General features: G+C 42.3%; 2 protein-coding genes across 4 annotated transcripts in view; one reads left to right on the top strand and one right to left on the bottom strand.

Annotated features, from left to right (window-relative positions):
* SLC4A1AP (solute carrier family 4 member 1 adaptor protein) overlaps positions 1 to 5,318 on the bottom strand; it is a 16,065-nt gene extending 10,747 nt beyond the window's left edge. For both annotated transcript variants that reach the window (XM_051782888.1, XM_051782889.1), the window contains exons 1-7: positions 4,779 to 5,318; positions 3,799 to 3,982; positions 3,028 to 3,150; positions 2,122 to 2,182; positions 1,107 to 1,246; positions 810 to 970; positions 197 to 266 (exon numbers count right to left, since the gene is read on the bottom strand). In XM_051782888.1, coding sequence (XP_051638848.1) covers positions 197 to 266; positions 810 to 970; positions 1,107 to 1,246; positions 2,122 to 2,182; positions 3,028 to 3,150; positions 3,799 to 3,982; positions 4,779 to 5,318 — 1,279 coding nt within the window. The remainder of the gene's footprint in view (positions 1 to 196; positions 267 to 809; positions 971 to 1,106; positions 1,247 to 2,121; positions 2,183 to 3,027; positions 3,151 to 3,798; positions 3,983 to 4,778) is intronic.
* Positions 5,233 to 23,858, top strand: SUPT7L (SPT7 like, STAGA complex subunit gamma). Of its 2 annotated transcripts, none has more exons than XM_051782897.1 (5): positions 5,233 to 5,383; positions 5,855 to 6,503; positions 13,296 to 13,620; positions 15,474 to 15,711; positions 18,620 to 23,858. In XM_051782897.1, exons 2-5 carry the CDS (start codon positions 6,091 to 6,093, stop codon positions 18,880 to 18,882), a joined length of 1,239 nt encoding a protein of 412 aa, XP_051638857.1. In that variant the 5' UTR covers positions 5,233 to 5,383; positions 5,855 to 6,090; the 3' UTR covers positions 18,883 to 23,858. The 2 variants fall into 2 exon arrangements, with proteins under 2 accessions (XP_051638857.1, XP_051638856.1); XM_051782896.1 differs by lacking the exon at positions 5,233 to 5,383 and adding an exon at positions 5,490 to 5,601.

Below are 23,858 nucleotides of genomic sequence, written 5' to 3'. Positions count from 1 at the left end.
CACACAGAATACATAAACCATTGGATGAAGAGCATAAGTATTCTCTCCAGCCAACTCAGTGAGCTGCAAAACTTCCAATCCCTTTGTAAGAAGTGGACACTAACAAAAGAAAGCACTGAAGCGAGAAATCTGTAAGATAATTTTAATCTCTTTTCTTTATGGAGAACACTACAATCAAATAAACTTCATACCTTACCTTTCCCTGAAGCCTTCAACTTCTCTGTTATCTCAGAAAGCTCATTTTCAGCTTCCTTTAGCTTTGTGACCTATGAGAGAACAACACACTTAGAAGACTTTTCTATCGTCTTAAAATACCCTTTTAAGAGTTACTCAAATATCCTACCAAATTACTTTGATTTTTCTGCTTCTGATCTTTTACCAGAACTTCCTGGGTTGAAAAAACTATACTCTAGATTGCTCTTAAAATTTATCCTTCCTTTGACATATTGTTTAAACAATTTTCTTTCTGAAACACAAAAGTATGTATAATTCTGCAGCAGTGTTATACCACCACTGTGACACTCCAACCCACCCTACCCCTCACACCCTATTGTCTGTGTAGGATCTTTAGTTGTTATATGCCTGTCAATCCAAGATGCTTGTTCTTCAAAGCAGAATAAGGTTCTTCTCTGGGATGTGTCCTGCAAAACTTGAAAGCTTGCAATTATTTTCTGATGATTTAGAATCATTTCAAAAGTATCCTGTTCTGGCATTTCATTCACCCACTGCCATGATCCACTAAGGTTCCTTCTTAGTCATAATACAGGCATGGAAGAGTAACCCTGACACATCATAACAATTCTTCTTACCAAGGAGTCATAAGTCTCCGGTTTTTCTTCTATTTTACCAGCTTTTCTCATTCTGTTCAGTCGTTTCTTTTCCACAGCACCAGTTCGATCGAGGAAGGTGTCATCATCACTGTCATAAAAATCCTCATCTTCCCAGTTCTTTGATTTCCTTTTTCGGGATACTGGGAAAGGTAAGGGAGAAGGCAAGAAACAAAATTATATGCCTACTAGTCAGCAATAAACCAAATTCAAGACACCAATCTCAAATCCCTAATTTAGGGCTCTTAGAATGATCACAGCCTTTGACTAGTTATTTACCTGCTTCTTGCCTCAGTACTCCCCGAGCATCAAGTAGCCTGCAAGCTTCCAGTGCACACTGTATCATTGCCTCCTTCTTTTTTCCTGAGTGGAGAACCTCTGCCACCAGCTGCTTCCCTGCTGCATCATCCACAGGCAACCTATTCAGTTTGAAGGATCAGAGCACAGCTCAGATACAAACAGCTTTTCAGGGATGCTACTCAGATATTTTACTTATCATGCTGGCATTGTTCTTCCCATTTCATTCTAATCTTTTTCTGTAGATTAAATATTTTCACTTTTCTTTTCATACAGAACCAATCAGAACATAAGCATGGATTTCTTAAAGCATGCAATTAAACTTGTATTTCACTAGTGCAAACAATAATTCTTCCTATATTTATTCCATTGGAAATACAAGAAATTAAAAGGCTAAATGTCAATCCCTGGATCATTTTAAACACCAATATCTTGCATCCATGCAACACCAGTAACAAACATCTTCCATGCTGAAGCAAAGGATTTTTAAGCAGTACACTCATTGCAATGTTGCACCTATCCACTCGAGACTTATCTTGTTGACTTAATTTCCACCTCACCTTCTCCTGTCTTATAAAAGAAAGAAATTAGTGGCCTCTAGAAGGAACCCATCAAGAACTGCCTTATACCATAAAAGAACTGAAATTGGGCACACAGTAGAATTAACGTTGGGTTTTTTTTTTTCCCATTAGGAATTGAAAGAGATTGTTTCTCTTGTATTTCCATTTCACATATTTCTCAAAACAAGGGGAGCTGAAAGAACCTAGACTCTTGCTTTCCCAATTTTCATCTCTAAGGAAAACTAAATGCTGTCAGAATAGAAAGGAAAGGAAACACTGAACGAGGCACTGATCCTTGAACTTCTGCCTCAGTATCAGGGGTTAGGTCTAATTATAGCTTGCGTGTGACATGAGAGTGACATGAGAAGTAATTCTTTCAGCTTTTGCTCATGAATTCAACAATTTCCATATACAAAAGTGAATGAAGACATACATACTTGATCCTGCACAGCCAGCTATTGTGCCCACGATCATCATATTCATATTCTAACTCTTCTCCTAGAAAGGAAAAGAAAGTTGATATAGCAACCAAAATTGAAATAAGCAAGAATAAACTACAGCAGAGAAGAATGTCATGTTTAAACAAAAGAGATAAAATGCCCTTGTTACATATCAAAGGACTGATTTTGCCTAACTTTTTTTTTTTAAAGCCATGGGATCTTCAGTTGGCATTATGCTAATTTTTTTTTTCCGCCCAAAATCAAAGTTTTTTCATATTTAAAAAATCTCTAGTGGTCTGTTTAGGAACATGTAGTTCAAATTAAAAACAATCTTGTCTCTGTATGTATTAAAGTAAATACACTGAAGTAATGACAGTTTACAATCTGAATTCACAGATATCAGACTGATTTTTCAATTTAGCAAAAAAGTGAGTAATTTTTACATTTCAGTAGCAACCATGGAAACTTTAGACTACTTAATTATTGCCTGTTGTCTTTTTTATACTTTCCAACTCTAACTCACAATTTTAGCTATCTCCAAATCAAACAATTTCAAATTTGATGGGTTTCAATTTTTCTGCACAGCTTCAAAGCATGGGTAGGGTTTGAGTGTCACTCCAGAGGAATACAAGGTGCTCAGTGCAACTCCCCGCTTAGGAATTAATACCTAAGTCTCAGATATACAACGGTGAGCCAAGTCTTAATTAAAAAACTCCAAACCAAATCACTACAAACCCCCACCAAAACTTGACCAAAAAAACCCCCATCACCCAAAATTACCCCGTTAGCAGAAGAGTTGAGCTCCCAGACCACGCTTTAAATCCCACCCCTTCAAAATAAGCACAAATGTAAAATTTTATTAAATTGAAAAAAATCCCATTTAATAAAATAAAAAAAAGGTACCTTCTCTATCAAAAAAGCCCTGTAAGGCCTTCCTAGGATCTTTCATATAGAAAGCATCTTGAACATCCTGAAAATCAACAGCAATAGGGTTTTCTTCAACCTCATCCTCCTCAGCATCCTCACCTAGAAGACATACAAAGTGCAAAAAAAAAAAAGTGAAACATTAGAAAGAGAGCACTTTCATTAGTTTGAAAAAAGTAGCAGCTACATCATCCTAAAAATACTTCCCTTAACTTTAATATTATTTCTGCACCCAATCTAAAAAAAACCCTCCCACTTCTTTTTTTTGCTATTAGTTATTACAACATGAGATATAGTTTTGCAGATGAGTGTCCCTGCAGTTTTGGTACTTGCAAAGGTTTATGTGCTTATACATTTCCATTCAAAAAAACCCAACTCACTTTGTTCCAAAAAGCTGATTAATCCAGCAATCTATCTAGCTTTAAGATGTGGACTTTCTGTTTAAAGGTAAAGACAGCTATACCACATAGAAGACTCAAGCAACTAAATTTCACCTCCCAGGCAAAAGTGTGGACATCATCACAGGAGCATTAACTAAACTTTCAGGTGAATTACCTTCTCCTGTTTAAAAGGAGGTCTTGCATACTTCTCACTAGATATAAGCTTGTCTTCTTTTTAAAAGGAAAAGGATTAATTTGTACTCAAGAGCTTTGACTGGATTGTAACTCCTGGCAGCCAGCTGAAAATTCACGGAAAACTGGCTTAAAGACCTTCTAATGCATATCAGTCAATTTATACATCATCGCTTACCCATTCCCCACGAGCAGCTCATATCACTGTTCTGACTCCTTTCACTTTTCTCCTCTTTTTCATCTTCCTCATCAGAGTCCTCTCCCAACATTGTCTTTTCTAGTTTTGCTTGCTGCTGCTTACGCAATGCCTTCAATTCAGTCACAGTTAGTTCTGACTCAGACTCCTGGTCCTCTTTGGGTCCCTATATCACAAATAGTAACTTAGCAGAAGTGTTTTTTAAAAGAAAAAAAACTCAAGTATTTTCAACACACATGCAGATTACACACTATAATAGAAACAAATCATTACAGTATTCTTCAGAAAGTGGAATTATTATACCATGTTATGACATACGTTCCAAAATATATTAGTTTTGATTATGTTTTCAAAGGGGGAAGGGGGAAACAAGCATTATTGTGTACTTGTCGGATATCAAATTACGTTGTCAATGCCAACCAAATGTTGTCAGATGTCAAATATGACTCTTTTAAAGGCTGAAGGCAAAAATTCCTGTCAGTGCTACATGGTTGAATTTAACGAATGAACAGCTTCTGAAGTGCATGTAGAGCACATGAAATGCTGTCAAAGTTCCTACTAATAAAAGCTCCCCTTGTTCACAAAGACGTGTTAGCTCTTTACTGGGGCATCATACTGTCGGAAAGACACTCCTAATACATCTCGTTGTTGGAGAGAAATGCCTTTTGCGCTCACTGCACATCAGCGGAAGCCGCCCAGCCTGGTCTCACGGCGAGCCCTCAGGGGCGCTGCCCCGTGCCCGGTGCCCCAAGGCGGCAGAAGATACCCACAGCCGGCTACTCTTCTCCCAGTAAAACCACTAGGGCAGCACTGGGCTGTTCCCAAACCTCCTCACACCTCAGGAGCGGCTTTTACCCCGATAGGCCCGAGGAGCCGCGTAAATTCCCGAGACTGATCCAGCCGAGGTTTCACCACCCCCGACACACCGCTCCGGGACCGCCCCAGCCGGAGCCCCGACGCACCTGTAGGAGGAAGAGGCGGGAGCTGCCGCCGAAGCGCAGCCCGTGGCCCACCCGCACCCGGCAGTAGGTGCGGGGCGGCACCCGCGCCTTGTTGAGGAAGGTGCCGTGGGTGCTGCCCAGGTCGTACACGTAGAACCCGGCGGCGTCGGGGTCGGCGCCGGCGCCGCGGTACTGCAGCACGGCGTGGTGCCGCGACACCGAGGGGTGCTCCAGGGAGAGCGCGCAGCCGGGCAGCCGCCCCACCAGGAACCAGCTGCCGTCCTCCAGCCTCACCGAGCCCAGCGCCACGCCGCCCTTCAGCACCTCTAGCCCGTACCCGGAGCCGGCCGGCGGGCGGCTGCCCCACGCCGGCTCCTCGTAGCGCGGCGCGGGCGGCGCGGCGGCGGGGCGGGGAGGCCCCGGCGGGCTGGGCCCCGGGTCAGCGGGCCCGGGCGCGGCGGGCAGCGGGCGGCTCGGGCGCTTGAAGGCGGCGGGCTCGGTGGGCTCCGCGGGCTCCGCCGCCGCCTCCGTCGCCGCCTCCGTCGCCGCGGCCTCCGCCATGTTCCCGGGTCCGCACCCGAATGGAGTCCTCCGGGGACGAGCTCCGCGGCGCTGCAGTGCCGGGGGTAGGCGCAGCTCTGGGGGTCGCGCCGCTGCCTCAGCGCGGGCCGGGACAGCGTGGGGGGCGAACCAGGGGAAGCGGCGGCAGCGGGCGAGGCGGGGGCGGCGGCGGGCGCTGCCTTCCGTCCGGCGCGGAGGAGCGCTGGGGACGGGGGAGCCGCTCCCGGTGCCGGACCGGGACGCAGTTCCGGCAGGGCGGCCGGGAGCCGAGCGGAGCTGAGGGGTGCGGAGGGAGCGCGGGGGGCCGGCGAGACACGGGCTGGGGGTGCTGGGGAGCCACGGGCTCGGAGCTGGGCCCGGGGAGGGCGGGCGGGCGGGCGGACGGGCGAGCCGAGTGCGGCCCCCGGAGTTTCTCCACGCAAACCAAGACTCGCCACGGGCCCCGCTCGGCGAGGCCCAGGTGGACCCACACCAGCCTCTGTTAAAGACAGAAGTAATTCTCGCCTCACGAGTGCGTTTGTTTGTTCCCCCCTCAGGAGAAGGGATCTGTTAAATGCCGGAGTGGCGACCTGATGCTGCTGAGGACACCGCGCTGCTCAGCGAGGCACTGAGCGACAGCCTGCCTGACAGCCGTAATCTGTTTAGGAGTGTCATCCCAGCTCCAGTTCTTGTTGCTGACCAAAGTGCTTTTCCCTGCTACAAGGCGCCTTTGTACCACAGTATAAGGTAGCCTTCTCCTGGGCTCTGAGGACAACGTGTGACTTGTGCAGAAATGCTGCGATACTGGGGTGAGATCCCGGTTTCCTCCAACCAGGCCAACCGCAGCTCCTTTGACCTGCTGCAGCGCGAGTTCCGTACCGTGGAAGTCCAGGATCCTCCACTGCACCAACCATCTGCGAATAAGCCCCGGCCCACCACCATGCTGGACATCCCCTCTGAGCCCTGCAGCCTCACTATCCACACCATCCAGCTCATCCAACACAACCGGCGGCTGCGCAGCCTCATCGCCACGGCTCAGGCTCAGAACCAGCAGCAGGCAGAGGGCATAAAAACTGAGGAGAACGAACCTCTGCCATCTTGTCCAGCCTCTCCACCTCTCCCGGATGACCTGCTTCCTCTGGATAGCAAAACGCCCAAAATGCCATTTCAGCTGAGGCACAGTGACCCAGAGAGTGATTTCTACAGGTGTGTTGGTGTTTCTTTGGGTTAGTTTTTGGCTGAAGGAAAGCTGAGTGTTTTTAAATATATATGCAATGTTGCTTCCTCTAGGCTGAAGGGTCAAACAGTTGTATATAAATTATAAAACGGGCTTCAGAAAGGAAATATTTAGCTTTTTCCTGTGTGAGTAACACACGTGTTGTTTAAAATAAATGTGCTTTTGTTTCCTATCAATAAAATGTGGATATGTAGTGCTGATTTCTGTCCTGTTAGTGCTACATTAAATGTGTGTGAATGGTTTTGCTATCCTAGTGGTATTTTGACAAGTTTAGTTACAGGATGTGAAGTCTCTTCTACTTTGGTCACTTACAACTAAGTTATGTTTTTATAATTGAAAACCCGGAAGATGCATGAGGAGGTTTTGGCTGTTTAGCTGTAGGGTCTGCAAAGATGACATGGTAGTATATTTGTAAGATTTCAGTGGCTAAGGACCTATGGCATAGTAACTATCACGTTTCACTCTACTTGTTGGTCTTCTGGTCAGAGGTGGAAATGAGAATGGGTGAAGGGAATTCTTGCCTCTGGTACTGGCTGTGCCAGCCAAGGGCTGGAGAAAATGGAAAGTTGTGTTGCTTCTTCCTCTGCAGCTAGTCTTTGATTAAATAGTGTTGCCACCACCTCCCTATCTACCCCTCTGACAAGCACTAAATTCACAAGGAGGTGTTGCATTTCTTGCAGGATCTCACAATACTTTGTGGGTTATGTGCATTTAAATTATGGGATTAATTCTCACAGCTACAACTTCCTGTTCTTAAATGAAAGACTGTGCACTAATGAACATGATGTGGGAGAATATAATACATTTTAGTTTTTGAAATGGGTAAATGTGCATCAACAAAATATAACTGATCAGTTAAATGCCACTGAGATATTCAACGGCCTGAGGTTGTATAAAATGCATTTTATTGAAAGATGTTGCATTTGGTGACATAGTTCCTCTGGACAGTAGAGTGATTTCTTAATACTGTTTGTGGAGGAACGCCATCATCCTTCTGGAAAGATGCAAAGTAACTAGCTGAGAGGGATGAAGGGAAATACTGTCCTGTGGGAATAAAGTCAAGGCCCTGTGACTCCTGCTCTGTGGTTTGTAAAACTGAGTAGTTCTCTGTTCTGTCCTCCCCGGTGGCTGCAGTTGAAGTTCAGTTTTCTGTGGCTCTGGCCATGTTTTGGAGGCTGCTTTGTCTTTTTGTTGTTCCTTTCGAGTCTCTGGAGTCTGGTTAAAGAAATGTTATTTAGTCGTCAGCCACGTGGGGGAGTTTAAGGACTACGTTGTGAAAACTGGAGAGAGAAATGTTTTGTGGCTGACAGAGTGGATTTATAATGAGCTGCAGTGTATTCTAGATTTTAATTGTGTGCTTGCTAAACCAAACACATTTATGCTTTTCCAGAAGGAGAGCTTTGAGTTTGTTGTTGCATGTTTATTCTTAGCTGTTTTAAGACACATAAATTAAGAACAGCAGGTGCTGTTCTAGAAGCAAAAATGAAGTTCTGTGATTTGCTGATGCTTCTTAGTCTGTAAAATCAAATTAAAGGAAGAACATTCTTCCCCCTCATAAAACATGGTAGCACTTAATTTTATGCTGCCTTCTGAAGTACAGTTGTCAGACTTACGGTATTCAACTAAATCCATATTTTAATTTCATTTTTTTGGCAGTAACCTGGGTCTGAGAAACAATGTATAGGTACATTTAGACACAGGAAGAAAGGAAGATAAGAGTAGCCAGCCTGAATCAGACCACAGGTTTCTTTAGCATAGATGTGTTCTCTTCTATTTCCTTGTTATTCATTTTCATCCTTTGACATGCTGCCCCCTTGTCTTTGATTTTGTTATGCCCAGGAATAATTTTGGTTTTCCTCTGCCCAGCCCCATACCTGTAACCCCTACGTTCTCCTAGCATGAGGAAGAGGCAGAACCTAATTTACTACTATTTTTCAGTTGGTTTGGTCTTTTCAACCCTCCAAAATCTGTACTACCAGCATTTTTATAATCATGATGCTATTTCTCACCTACAGTTTTCTAGACTGTTTATAAATATGTTGAAACAAACTTTGATTCTGACACAGATCCCCAAGGGAAGACCTGGACTCCACAGTGGAGTGGACATACTTGCTTGTTGATTGATTTGGAGGAGTCTGGGTTTGTGAAGTGGGTTTTCCAGTTACAAAAGCTCTCTGAATTCTTTCTGAGCATAACATATTTACCTTTGTTTCCTCTGATTCTTTGAATTTTCCTGATGCACCAAAAATATGGGGCTTGCCAGCCTGCAGTTCTTCACATCTGTTCTGAGGCTATTAAAAGAAAATGTTTTCACATTTCCTTGTCTTCTGGTCCTCATGGACCAACACAGTTTGAAGCAAGAGGTGACTCACCACAGCTATTCAGCTATTTCATCCTTGGAATTCCTTTAGTATTCCTGGATGAACTACCATCTGGTCCTGGTGATTTGCAAGTGTTGATGTTACAGTTCTTGGGATGCACAATAAGGGATTAATGTTTGGTTTTGGTTGGTGTAGAAACAGAAAGTAAGCTTAAAGCATAATTGATGAAGAATGAGTAAGGAACTGGAGACTTAAAACTATCATTTCAACAGGAGACTCCTACCATAATACAACTGCTAGCTTTTCCTTCTTCTCTGTTCAGCTTCCTCAAATTAGCATGGATACATCTTTAAAAGAAACCTAACCTACTCGTGTACCTCTTCAGATGCTTTTTCTTGTGTGTACATGGTTGGTTTTGTAACAGATTTCTCAGTCAATCTGTCATTTGCATTCCTGACCACATTGGATGTGTGCTTTGCATTGAAAGATAATCTGTAAACAAAATTGGCAACTTGCAGTGTGAAGACAGTTCATGATAGAAGGACTTGTAGTTAAGAAATATCTGTACAGAAGTAAAGGACCATGTGTCGGTGAGATAGCAGGTTTAATGCTGGGAAGGATTTGAAGCAGTGGAAATTAAAGCAGAGAGAACACACTTCCACTGATGAACTAAGCACTTTGGCTTAGTCTGATTCTAAACCAACTGGTGTTCTGGTTATGCCACTGGGATACAATTTATTTTTGCCATTATCTATTGAGCAGTTTCTTTTCACACCTTTGCAGCTTCCTGTAGACGTAGGATAGGTATTTAAAAAGAGATTTAGTCAGGATGAGATGTAATGAGGCTCTTTTCCGAAAGGAAACAACTTGCTCATTTGAGCTAGTGTGCTGTATTCTTTGATGCACTCTCTGACTGGTATAATCTTGTTTTTCCAATGTTCTCCTTCATTTTACTGCTTTGGAGAGGATGGCTCTGAAGCAGCCTTGTTGTACCTCATTTGGTATAAATCCAACTCCACAGTGTAATGTTTCATGAAATTGTCGTGTTCATAGGAAAAACAGTCCCTCCCTCCATCTGCTGCTGGCGTATGCTCACCTAGAAGGGAGCAGAGCACTTCAATCCCATACTGCAGTTGAGTGAACCTTGGCTAGCAATCCTTGCCTTAGCCCAAACACTGTCCCCTGAAGATAGTTGCATGGGAAATTAACCATGAGCTCCCCTTCTCTCTGAGAAAAACAGCCTAACAGGAGATGAACCTGGGTGAATGGATTCTGCTGCCTTTGTGGGGTGGCTTGTTGTCATTTAACTGACTGACATACAAAATGAGCCTTTTCTGAGTTTTGGAAACTTACTAATTCTGAAAATAAGTCTGGTTTGTATAAATGGACACTATTTTCCTGTCTTCTGTTGTGATTTTCTGCACGTTGCTGGTAGAAGTGGGAGAAGGTTGGGCTTTGGGTCTAATGAATTCATAGCTTGGCAGGGAGATTTTTGTCTGGAACATTATCTAGTGTTGGTGATCCATATATAAAAATATAGAACTCTTAGAAATGCAAAAATGAAGAGTGGGAAATTGGCCATTATATGTGATAAATTTCATACTATATATTCTGTAGAGATCACCTCCAAGTCACCGACCTAATTTCCTGTCCTGTTAATCCATGGTGATGAAGCTTGAGGTATGAAAGCACTTTTGTTTACTTGTAGCTATAGGACCCTGCTAATTTATTAAGTAGGTTTGGCTTTGGATGGTTGCTGAATGGAGAGCCTTTCAGGAAAAGAACTAAGTGCTGCTGAGGGTGGCATTCTGCATAGTCATAGTACCTGACAGGGTGCTTTTGTAGGTGCTGGGTGAGATCTAAAACCAAGGCTCTTTAGGTATGATCATCAGGGAAAAGAAGACGTTTGCTTGTCCTTTTTGGGAAGACTTGACATTAGATAGCTGTTCTCAACATAAATGTGTCCATATGGCTCTTTTTGTTCATGAGCATTCTTACCAGAAAGTATCTGGAAGTTAAAGGAGATGAAGAAAAATTATTTTCTCATTTGTTGGTTTCCGTTAACATCTACATTTCAATTATTGCTCTTTGTTCTGGCCTTTAATCATATACCTCTGTTGTTTATTGTGGGAAACAGGAAAACAAGAGAAGAAAAAATAAGAAAACCAAAATTGATTGACCTTTCCAAGAGCAAGAGGTGACGATTTGGATTTGAATACAGTACCTGAAATTTCTTTTCTCTCTGTCTTTAATTGATTGGATTTCAGGTTGATTATATGCCCTTCAGCATAGTGACCTCACTGCATTTTAATACTCACAATTGGTTTCTTTTCCTCCAGGAGTTTAAAAGAGATGTAATATTCTCTGCTGCTTCTGAGCAGTGATATGCATTGCCAAATGGTTGTTGTATTCTATTTTGCAAGTGGCTAAGCATCCTGCCTACACTTGCCGAAATCTGTGTCTGATTTTTTTGCCCACAGTGTCTCTGTATTAACAGTAGCCTGGTTGTTCAGTGGGTTTGGTAGCATGAGATGCTCTCAACTGATGGCTGCCATACAGCTGGATATGTTTTTTATATGCACTAAAGAAAAAGAGATTCTTTTTTATAGGCATAAATTTTGAGGGTTGTTTTCCTTGGTACTTGTTTATTTCTGTTGTAACCTCCCGGTCCTGGTGTTGTGTGAGACATATGGCTGCTTCTGAACTTCAGAAATCTGTGGCTGAGGTGGAAGGGGGAGTGAGGGAGATGTGACAGCTGATTTATAAAGGAACTGATGATCTTTTAATTCATCTTGTCAGGGTGCCTGCTGTCTTCTTAGCATAGTAGTTACATAATTGAGAAGGAATTGAGATTTGAGTCATTTTCCATCAATTAATAGCTGGGATGAATCCATGACCTGAGATCCACATGTTGTTCTTAATATCTGCTCAGAAATATGATCATATACAACTTCTATTACAGTGTGGTTCCCCCCTTTATTTGAATAATCAGAAAGTGCTGAGCTGGTGTTCTTGAAAATGAATGATTTTGTTCCTGATAGCTCTAAGTGTCACCTTCCATTTTCGCTCCTCTGAAATGTTATCTTTTTTACTGCTGTGTTTCAGTGGTTTTCTATGGGTCAGTTCTGAGGGTCAGGGAAACCTGAGACTGTGGCCCAGCTTCTCAGTGAGACTGAAGGGTACCTAGTGTAGTTGTTGGAGAGACTTTTATCAAGGCATCAGTACCATTTGTGTACTGATTTAATCAGGTCCTGTTACTGGAAAGAGTGTCTGGTGATATGCAAGTGATGTAAGGTGAGAACGAGGGGAATCTCAAGGTGGACAAATAGATCAGAAACAAATGAGAGTGAAATTCTCAGCTTAATTATGCCTTTGGTGGTGAATGAAGTGTAAAAAAAAGTATATAAATACCATACTTGGCAGAAAGGAAGTTGATTTTTTGACATCAGCATTTGAAGTCCATGTTACTGATATGGGCAAATAGATTACATGCACTTAATTGTGACTTGAGAAATCTGGTAGATACATGTTTCCCAATCAGAGGCCTTGTCTTAACTCCTCTTTTTCCTGTGTAAAACTTCTGTTTGTTAACTCATGTTGATGAAAAATTTGGGTGGCTGACTGTAAATGTTGTTTGAAGCGCTCATGTCAGTTGTTCTCCATGTCCGCCACCCTGCGTGGTCGCTGCTTCCCACTTTGCAACACAGAGAAGAGAACAGAGGTCTCAAACGCAAGGCCAGAGAATGCGGCTTTATGGCAGAACCTCTCCAGGCCTCCTCCCAGGGTCTTGTGTTTGCATCTTAGGTTATATACAGGGATACTTCTTTCAGTGTTGTTCTTAGTGACTGCTGGGAATGAGGACAGGGAAACAGTATCTTTGGCTACAGTGTATCTTTATGAAATGTATGTGTATCCCATTTCTTGCTTTTTTATATATGTCTTTTGCATTAGAAATTCCAATCTTGTCTATTCCAGAAGCCTTTGTATCTCAGTATTAGGTCTGTGACATTAGAGGTAATAAGGAAAAGAAATGTAATTAACTGAGAGGGGAAATGATTTGCATTCAAGTTATTTACAATGCCCTTTTTGTTTGTGTCCAGAACCCATTTAATTCATTTCTCCAGGAGAAAAGCTCTTGGGTGAGAAGAGAGTTGCTTAAGGTTTCAGAAGATTTGCATCCCACATTCATGAATGACCCAAGGACTCTTGCAGCATTAAAAGGGGAAATGAAAATTGGAAGTGCTGATTTGGAGGGAGGGGAAGAAGGAAAAGCAGATAAACCTTTACTAGGTAGTGTTCATATGCAGTGGAGAAGTTGTGGAGAACCCCAAACTCTCTGCTTTCGCTTTGTCCATCACTTATTATTGACAATATCTTTTCAACTTATCTACTCCTTTCAATTTTTGAAAGTGTGCTATTTTTGTCTTTCCTGGTTTTTAGAGGAAAAGGGGAGCCAGTGACTGAGCTGAGTTGGTCCTCCTGCCGGCAACTTCTCTACCAGTCAATGGCCACCATCCTGGCTCACACAGGCTTTGAGTGTGCCAATGAGAGTGTTCTGGAGACCCTGACAGACATTGCCCACGAGTACTGCTTGAAGTTCACCAAACTGCTGCGCTTCGCTGTGGACCGAGAAGCTCGACTTGGGCACACCCCTTTCCCTGATGTCATGGAGCAGGTCTTCCATGAAGTGGGCATTGGCAGCGTGCTCTCTCTGCAGAAGTTCTGGCAGCACCGCATTAAGGATTATCACAGCTACATGCTTCAGGTGAGAAGAGCATTAGGGACCCGACAGCAGCAAGAAGTGTAGCCCCCAGTACAATTGCTTCTTCCTGTGGCAAGTCCTGAGTCTTACTGAGGTGAAATCCAATTAGAAAACCTCCTGGATGTGGAGGGGAGTCATCAAGGGAAAGAGAAACAGGATTTTTTTACTGGAAGACAGAGCCCCTTATTTGTGTCCCTACTGAGGCTAAGGATGCTCTACTGATGGCTTGCCTGAGTTAAAGGAGAGTCCCCCAGCTCTTGAATGGCCCAGGCAAATATATCAAGTAGAGGTAAAATCAAAACTGACTGATAAACTGAATTTTCTGCTTTAATGGAATATTTGGCTGGAAAACAAGTAAGGAGACAAAAATTACTAAGTTGTGCAGAAGTTTGTGTTTGCTTAAGCAAGGGGTGACTTCCTTAAGCTTTGGTAGGAGTATAGGGTAGTATTGTGCTGATCTGACTTGTCACACAGGTGCTACCTTCCACTGTAGAGGAGACTGTGCTTCTGTTGAGAAAGAAGAGGAATTGTTAAATAAGAGGCATCAATAAATGTAGGTTGTAAGAATAAGGGTATGGTTTCTCTCTTGGTCCCAGTATTGTAAGAAATTAAACATGCATTTTGTCTGAATGATATGAGGCTGCCTGTTGTGGACTTAGAGAAATGCAAGGATTTGAAGTGGAAATCATGCTCCTACTTATCAAAAACAAGACTTGAATCAAGTAGGTAGCCTGTGACCAAAAACAAAACCTGCCATTCCTTCTTCCTTATGAGTGCCAGTTGACTCATTTTGGAGCAGCTACCTTGTGCTCCTGCTTTTCCCAGGGCTGACACCTTGTGGCTTACAGAGGCAGTGTAAATCAGAGACACGTAGTATGTAAGTTGTGATGGATTCTGAGGTTTGTGCTTAAAAATAACATCATCAAGATCTGTCTTCATTAAAACATTCCTGTTCAGAAAACCAGTTGTGTTCATTTTTGTTCAAATGTTTTTATTCAGATATTCTGTCTTTTTGAATTTGGGCTTTCTGTGTCATTCTGCTGATGCAATTTTCTCTCATCCTGCAGCCAGTCGTTGTCTTAGTGGTTTTGCTCTTTATACAGGGCTGAGGTCCACAGTAGCCTCTGTATTTGGAAGCATATCTAGAAGGGGGAAATAGGATTTGCTATTCTTTTTCCTGCTTGCTTCTGTTAAAAAGCCTTGGGATTTTCCTGAGCACAGTTCACTGACTGTTGGGATTTAGTTGTATAAACAAGCATTTGTTAGAAGCAGATAAAATCTGAAATTTTTAAAATTAATTGCTTACTCTTGTTAACTTTCTGGAAGTACAGGGTAATTCTAAATCTCATTCCTGTATTTGTTCCACTTCTTTAGCTGGAGAAAACTTCTGTGCTTTTTGCTGTGAATTTGTCAGGAGGTACTCAGGCTTTGTCCAGTGGTGACTACAGAGCTGACGAAGATCTGAAGTGCTTGGTTTTTAATGCTGGGGTAAATTTGTGACTGGAGGATGGGGGACAATCTTATAGGTAAAACCAAAGAATAAGACAGACACTTTGCTTTTGTTCCTTGCTCTTTTTAAATTTCTGGGCCTCATCATCTCTGTCTGAGAAATCTTTGTCAATCAGATGTTAATGGATTAAACCTCTTATTAAAGCCCCTTGTTACAGGACAGAAAGTGCACTTAAAGAGGAAAAAAAAAATCTTTCCTGTGTAACTAGTAAGCTGTTTACTTTTTCGTTTGGGTCAGATGTTAATAACATTCTGGGAACAGAGTGCACTGCAATGTAATTGCCATCAGAGTCTCTGAAGTCATTCTCACCTTTCTGGTCTCTTCTTCACCCACTGATCTTGGACAGGTTAGCAAGCAGCTCTCTGAAGAATACGAGAAGATTGTCAACCCTGAAAAGGCAGCAGAGGACACAAAACCTGTGAAGATTAAGGAGGAACCTGTGAGTGATATTACTTTCCCCATAAGTGAAGAGTTGGAAGGAGATCTGGCTTCTGGTGACCAGTCTTTGCCTGTTGGAGTCCTTGGAGCTCAAAGTGAGCGCTTCTCAGCCAACTTGGAAGTAGAAGCTTCCCCGCAGACTTCAGGTAGGGATTTCTTGTTGCTCCTGGAAACAGTCCATTAGCAATTCCTTGTGATCTTCTTTCCTCTGGGTAGTTTTAGATTCACATTCGGAGATTCATGTTATTGAGAGGTTGAAGGTCATGTTCCTAAGGTAGTTTAGGCACCAAATGACTTCTGGAAATACAAATGATACTTGCTGCTGTTCTCCATGTTCAGAAGTCACCCTGGTAGTGACAATCATTGTATTATGAAAACTTATCAGTGACTTACGTGAAATTGGCTCATGGAAGCCCCTCCTAGCATCTCTACCCCAAAGCCTGCTGTGGTTAGCTGAGGACATGGAAAGTGAAATGGTGAGTGACGTACCGGGGTTATGGAGACTGCACTTTTTTCCTCAAAGTGCAATTCCTTGATGTTGGCATTGAAGCACACTGGTGCTGCTGTGCCTTTTCTATATCTATATACAAGTTTCATTCTGTTCTATGTTTAGTAAAGCTAAACTTCCTGTGAAATGAAGAAGATATTCATCTTCCAAAGAAAGGTATAGAACCTTCTGAACTCTGGAAATCCCTGCAATAATAACTGTTTCACTTAAAAATCTGGTTAAAAAACAGTGAAGCCTGTCCTCTTAACCCCAAACTAAGTAGCATATATAGTGAGGTAGAGTATACCTCTGAGTCCATTAGATTTTTTACATTGTGCTGAGCTTTAAGAGAGCACAAATCCATCTGATGTTTTTCTGAAAGCTCCTACTGTTTTTCATAGCACCTCCAATATGTGAATTGTTTGCATTTTTGTGGGAGAGGGAACAGCAGACTCCTCTGGCTCATCTGGGATTGTGAGTGAATCATCTGGAAAGTTTCGTATTAGCATTTACCACTTGAGACCCAGAGGTTAGCATGCTAGCTGTATATTAAATGCCTCTTGCCTCTCTGATACCGAATTGATGTTTTCTAATTAAGAATACAAGTGCTCTGTTCCTTCCTGAAAATCCCTCTTCACTTGATAAGAGCCTTTGGAAATCTCATCACCGTGAGAAGTCCCAGTCTAGGGCTGGGCAGGCTGGAGAGTGTAATACCATACAGAGCAAGAAAAAGCTGCTGCAATTAGGACTCCACCCTCTCAAAAATACAGGTGTGAGGCCCAAAGAGAGGTCAGTAAGCCTTCAGTGTCTGAGGGCAAAACTCTCCTTACAGCCTTCCCCATTCTTTTTGTGTTTCTGCTTATGGCTGATGTTGCAGTTGTGGGCTAGTTGCTTAATTTCATTGCAGTTGGAGAATGGATGCAAAATTGGGGACTTTGTTCCTCCACCTATCAGGATAACATGAGGATTAGCTTATTTGTAAAGTACTTTGAAGTTAAAGTGCTTTGAAGATGAAACATCCTGTGTTGATGCTTAAGTACTTTTAGTCATTAGTGACACTCTCAGTGATAGGTGACAGGGCTGAATGGAGTAAGAGCAATTGATGATGGAAAGACAGTTTAGTTCAGTGAGCATCTCTGATTATTGTCTAGACTGGAGCTGTACCTGTGGAACTGATAGTGTTTTAATGATGTGTCCATTGTTGTTGAGAGGGATGCATTTACTTATGATTAACATAAAAAGGACTTTTCATTAAGGCAACTGAGCTAATGTGGGTTGTGTTGCCACAGAGGTCTCATAAACCCTGCTTTGGGTTAGCTGCTCTGGAAAAGATTCCTGACTTCTTCATAAAGGAGAGTTCTCAGTACAGACGTGCTGGGAGATTTCTTCTCTGTGTAATTGCTACTAATAAGGGACTATTGTTACTAGTGTATTGATAATAGGTAATAATAGTGGGTTTGGCTCAGTACAAGAGATTAGGTTGTGCTTTCAAACTCTAGCCATGCTCCTTGAGACACAAGGTTTGTAAAACTCATTAAAACTGGTTTCCTATTTTACTTGGCACGTTTGGGTGTTTTTTTTTTTTAATTTTTTTTTCTTTTTAGTTTTATTTTTACTTATTTTATTTTTCATGTGAATTTAATGCCACACAAGAGGGACCAGATTTAAAAGTGAGAAGATTTCATGGTTCAATTTTGGGCTGTTTATGCCCATCTCAGCAAGGAGCCCAATTAGTGCATTTTTAAGAGAATTTTTGTGTCTCTTAAAACTGTAAATAAAGAGAAATAATGCAATCTGTAATTGCTACTCTTGGGGAGAAAAACATTTGCTGTTATCAAGAAATATGATTTCATTATCTTGTACAGAAAATCCTCAATCTGCTCAGGTTGCACACTAGTTCAAAAGTTTTTTATAAAAAGGTGGATGGGGGAGAGCTATTTCCCATGAGTGTGTCTGTGAGGTTGAGCCAAGAGAATTTCTTTCTGTTGTGCTGAAGCATGGGATGAGACCTGTGGGTGTTGAGTACAAGGAGGCAGGCAGGTGGCTGACTGCAGCTCTGATGTCCCTGCATTTCAGTGCTGAAAATGCTATTTGAGACTGTTCATCTACCTACTCCTCTTCCCTCTCACTTCACCTCCCCTGCAGAAGTCCAGTATGTCTGACAGTTGCAAGGACCTCATAATGACTTCTGGACTGCCTCAAAGCCCTGCTGATGCAGGGTCTAGTTCATGTGCTGTTGGTGAACTCACTGCTGCTTAGGTACTCCTTCTGGAGAGTCATATGAAGTTGTTTCTCATGGAGAAAATGACCTGGAGGCTTGCAGTGAAAGGATGGGATGTTTTTTAGAGTGGCAGTTGCTGGGCTGTTAGAACAAAAAAGCCAATAGGTTTTTTTTTTTTAAATTAATCACAGTGCTTGTTGCATTTTGTTGGTTTTCCCCCCAGCCTAGTTCACCCGTGGCTTTGCTTTTGCTCCGTCTTTATCAGTGCTGCTGTCCCTTGTATCTGCATGCTGTTTATGATTTATCTTTTTACTTAGTTATTACCGTGTGCTTTTTCCTTTTCTAGGACCTGAGGTGAATGCTTCCCCACTCTGGAACTTGGCACAGGTGAAAATGGAACCACAGGAAAATGAGGAGGGTAATGTACATGGCCATGGGGTCCTAGGCAGTGATGTCTTTGAGGAACCAATGTCAGGCATGAGCGAAGCTGGGATGCCACAAAGCCCCAATGGCTCTGAGAGCAGCTACGGTTCTCATTCTGCTGACAGTCTGATGGGATCCTCACCTGTCTTCAACCAGCGCTGCAAAAAGAAGATGAAGAAGATGTGAGAAGGAACATTCTTTTTATTTAGTCCTGATGGTATTTAATAGACTGGAAATGAACTAGGAGAGTACTGTGATGGCTATGATTCTAACACAGGGCTGGCCCTGGTGTATGGGGGACCTCAAACATAAAATTACTGTGAGAGGTTTGATGTGTAATGCGCTTCAGCTCCCCTCTTTGCTGGCTTCTGTACTCCATCCTGACTCATGAGGTAGAAGATCACCCATTACATTTGACGGTGGCATGGCTTGCTTTGGCAGATTAATGAGGAATGTACCAGTGAAAAGTAGTTGTGAGGAGGTTCGCTAAGTCACAGAATCATTGAATAGTTTGGTTTGAAGGTACCTCATGATATTTCTACTCCACCCCCCTGCTCAGAGCACAGCCATTTAGAGCAGGTTGCTGAGGGCTTTGTCCATTTGAGTTTTGAGTATCTACAGGCATAGTGATGCCGAACCTCTTTGGGTAACATTTTTCCACATTTGACAACCTTCATAGTAAGAAAAAAAATATTCTTGCATCTAGTTGGAATTTCCCATGTTCCAGCTTGTCTTCATTGCCTCTTGTTCTATCATTGCTCATCTCTGAGAAGAGTCTGACTGTCTTCTCTAACCTCTTAATATCTCTAGCTATTAAGTGACTATATACAATGAGATCTCTCTCTAGCCTTTTCTCATCTCAAGTGTGAAGAAACCATGTTCCCTGAGCTCTCCTTGCTCATCCTGTGCTCCAGCTCCCTAACCAGTTCTGTGGCCTTCCACTGAAATTACTGCAATGCCCTTGTGAAGGGGAGCACAAAAGTGGATGCAGCGACCCAGACACAGTCTCACAAGTGCTGAATAAAGAGGAATAATAATTTCCCTCAATGTGCTTGCTTCCCTCATGCTTGCTGACTGTTGTGAGCGGCAAAAGAGTCTTAAGGTAGGGTATTTTAAGTTAGAGAGCCATTGCTGATGATTATGATGACCTAGCAAAGATGCTGTAGCATGGTCTCAGTGCCAGCTCACTCAGTGCCTTCAGATTAATCCTGTTGGTTCCAACTGGCTTAAGTTCTTGCTAACTCAGTCTTCCTTGCCATAGGTAAAGCTTTATTACCACACACTGACTGAAGGCCCGGGGACCTGACAGGCCTTAAGGCAAAACTTATCAGTAAAAACAGACAGAAAAGGTGTTGTGTACATCAGCCACAAAGTACAAAGAACATCCTTTGTCACCGTATTGCCTGCATTGTTGAACAGTAAACCCATATTTTCTTATGGTTTCTTTTGCTTCCAGTGTACTTCACATCTCTTACCAGTTTCAACTCCAGCTGAGCTTTGGCTTTCCTAATTGTTCCTGCATACTTGGGCTGTGTCTCTATATCCCTGCTGGCAAGCCCATCCTCATTTCCACTTCTCTGTACCTTTTTGTTTGTGTTTGAGCTCAGTCAGGAGTTCCCTGGTCATCTTTGCTGGCCTTCTGTCATGCCTGCTTTAATTTCTGCTTGTCAGATAGGACTGTTTTTCTACTTTGAGAAAGCTGTCTTTGAAGGTAAGGCAGCACGCTTGGGTTCCTTTGGGCAGCCAGGGTAGGCCCTCATAAAATCCTGCCAAGACATTCCTTGAGTAAACCAAAATTTGTCGACCTGAAGGTACAGGACTCTGTCTTGTAAACATTTCTTGGGATTTTAGATGCCACAATTCCATGTCTTCTGCAGCCAAGACCTTCACATTCTCCACCAATTTTTCCTTCTTAGAAACAAGTCAAGCAGAGCTTATTCCCTAACTGATTTCGTGATCATTTAGTCAGGGAAGCTGATGCGGTTTTTTGGAGAGAATGAAGCAGCTTTTAGTATTGGTGTGAGCCCATATTGGCAATGCAAACTTTTCCTTTGCTGTCATTGGCTTGAGTGCAGCAACTTCTGACTGGGTGAGGTTTCATATTCAAAGTTGTTATCTTGACAACTTAGTCTGAAACAGAATCTATTTTGCTGCTTGCTTTTACAACTCGGCTGACTGATGGAATTTCTTTTGTTCTGCACAATCCTCAGTTGATCAACTCGGTCTTTAACTTGATTCAGTGTGTCTCTCTCTCAAAAGGGCTGGAGTGAACGTGAATCAAGAATGAACAGCCACTTAAACTGGCTTTATACCTGTAACCCCTTGAGATGTTTGAGGGAAATTTACCAAACCTTCCGTTTATCCTTACAATTGCAGGTTTATCTTTTGAAAGAATGAGCTTCAGGCATAGTATTTTTGTTTCTGTATAACATGCCTGGCCTTAATTCTTTTTTCCTAACTGTATTTCTTTTCCACTTTATAGAAGTGGAAGCCAAACATAAAATTCCTCAATGTCTAATAAGAATGTGTGACCACAGGCTTTTATGGACAATGGAGTTAAAATTGTCCATCACAGTTTTAAAGTTTTCTCCTGGGTGTACAATTCTCACTATTTTAAGCCTAGTCAGTAGTAGAAGAACATACCAGGAAATCTTTATTTTGATTCCCCCTGAGTCACCATTAGGCAATCTGCAATGTCCCTGTTTTCTCAGCCGTAAAAAAAGAATAGTAATATTTGCCAGAAGTATGTTTGAGATTTAGTTACTATGCAAAAAAAGGCACAGTGATCGTTCAGAGAGTTTTGAGAGAGTCATGAGCTTTTATTCAATTCTGGTAGGACTGTTGCTGGCTGGAGAATGTTTAGATGGTCACTGAAGTGTTACAGTCCTATATGATACAGGTTTTAAGCAAAACTGCTGATCACAAAGAAGTACAGCACAACTCTACTGTTCAGCTGCCCAGGTACAAGAATGGCATTTGAGGTGGTATCTTCTCAGCTTTAGATGTCTACATCTAAATTCTTTCCCCTGGGCTCCAGTTGCAGTTGAAGAGAAATAATCATTCTTAAGTCACTGTTCTTTTGACCTTGAAGTAGAAATATAAAGCGGGTCAAATGAATGGCATTTTTAGAAATGTCTGTTTTTCCTTTGTGTGCTCATAGAGTGAGTTCAACTTGACTACCTCTGCTGAAGACATCCACACCATCAATATCTGACATAAGGGATCTGACTTTAGCCCTTCCTGTGTGGGAATCAGAGGAGGCCTCCTCCTGCTAGGCCAGTGCTTTTGCTTTTCTTTTCCCATTTAGCAGAGTTTGCCATTCAAATGGCCGTAAGGGGCTAAGAGTAGGCTGCCCATCTCAGCTAAACCAGTAGACCCAGTGTTCTCCACAACACACAGAGTGTAGAGTGTGCTAGGCTGGGGTCTCGAAGCTCATCCTGATTTGGCCCTTGTGTCTGATACTGTGTGAGAACACCTGTCATTGGGCTTTTCTCTGTAGATGCTTTGCAAACAGGTGTATTAAAGTATTCTCGAGGCCAGGGTACTTATGCAAAGTCTGTTACACTATTTTCAGGAGCTGAATGACAGAGTGACTGCTGCCAGCATCGCTTGCTCATTTGCAAGATTTCAAGTGGGCTAAAAATGAAAATCTAGTGTTCTCCAGGACTTTGGTTAAACCTCCTAAGTGTTAATCTTAAGTACTTTCTTTGTATTTCTCATGTGCAGATGTTCGTTCTTTCTTTTGTGATTTTTTTCATTTCATGTCCCTTTTCCACACCCGTTTCACCCTATAACACACACTGCAACAAGCCAAGCCTGAGTGCTTCAAGTGTATTTAAATACAGTGGAAATTCACCCTCCTTTGATTCAGCTGTGTCACTGCAGTGTAAGGAAGAAGTGTCATTGATTCTCTTTGGGATGCATGTTTATGCAGAGGTGAGAAATCCATCAGCATTGCTTACATACTTAAAAATGAAGGCAGAGTAATAGCTGTACCTCCTGTTCCCACACTGTGCTAAGGGTTGCTGCTGACATTTGTGTGCTTGAAGTTTCCTCTTATGCATGTGGAAGCTTCACCTTCTGGGTGAACCCTTCCCCTCTGAACATTTATGGTTTTTAGATTTACAGTAGTGTTCATCATGCATGAAATAGTGAAATTTAAAATCCAGCTCACAAAGTCAGATACAGACAATATGCTCTTTTGATGAATCAAATAAGATTTTGCTGGGTGTTAATGCAGCCTCGGGAAACTAGTGAGGTGTTCATTGACCATGTAATCCCCAAATTTTAAGCCACTGTGAGATTATGCAGTGGGTTGGAATGAAGCTCTGCTCTTGCAGTTGTTTTTTTGCTGATCGCTGGTAAAGCACTCTGCTGACCCACCTGCTTCAGCAGTCTGCACTTTTGATAGTTCTTTCATCTTTTCTCCATTCTCTTTCCAAAGGTGGGTGGATGAAAAATTGGAATATTGAGTATTGACCATGTCCATATCCAGTAGCACTGATGTCTTTTAGTGATTTAGTTTGCCATGATTGAAATTGGTGGGAACTTTGATATCAATTTGGAGAGCAAGATCTGTGAATTACTTGGCTTTTGAAGTGTTTTGCATAGGAATCATACAGAATTGTAGTTGAGAGAGCACTGTGCATCATATTCCTTTTTCCCTCTAGCAATACCTTTTTATTCCTTTTGAAGAGTTTTGCCTGGTATCCAACAAAGTTCTCTGTATAAATGGCAGTGTAACAACTGTAGTACACAGCTCTGTGTCAGACTGTGCTACCTAGTGATTTAATTCCGAGGCCATCCATGCTAATTTCAATATTCATAATGATGTGCGGAAAAAGAGATGTTTGCTGCATAGAAATTTACAATTTAAAAAGAAAACAGGAAAATAAGATTAGGTAGGGGAGGTGAGGCCAATCTGATTATGTGCTCAGTTCTGAGACTAATGCAGGTGTTATGTGTGAAGGATGTTTTACTTAAAATGTTTTTGTACATGCATGTGAACGAAATATGTAACTTTGCTTGTGTTTATATGGAACAAAATTGCTTCCTAATATTTCAGGGTTGGGTTTTTTCCTTGCTCTCCTGGAGAGAGTTTCTTTGTAATTTCTAATAAAATAAAATAAATAAACTACTCAGAAATAAAAATCCTGAAAGCA

This window comes from Manacus candei, unplaced genomic scaffold (genome assembly GCF_025592945.1).
Source record: "Manacus candei isolate 608988 ecotype Guabito, Panama unplaced genomic scaffold, ASM2559294v1 h1tg000017l, whole genome shotgun sequence".
In the NCBI taxonomy this organism is placed as follows: domain Eukaryota; kingdom Metazoa; phylum Chordata; class Aves; order Passeriformes; family Pipridae; genus Manacus; species Manacus candei.
This window is presented reverse-complemented; position numbering and strand designations above follow the sequence as displayed.

Bases quoted from the DNA above. Each gene is read 5' to 3' on its own strand.
- SUPT7L (XM_051782897.1), top strand. From the start codon at position 6,091: ATGCTGCGATACTGGGGTGAGATCCCGGTTTCCTCCAACCAGGCCAAC. The intron at 6,504-13,295 runs GTGTGTTGGTGT...CCTGGTTTTTAG, and splicing joins CCAGAGAGTGATTTCTACAG to AGGAAAAGGGGAGCCAGTGA. The intron at 15,712-18,619 runs GTAGGGATTTCT...TTCCTTTTCTAG, and splicing joins AGCTTCCCCGCAGACTTCAG to GACCTGAGGTGAATGCTTCC.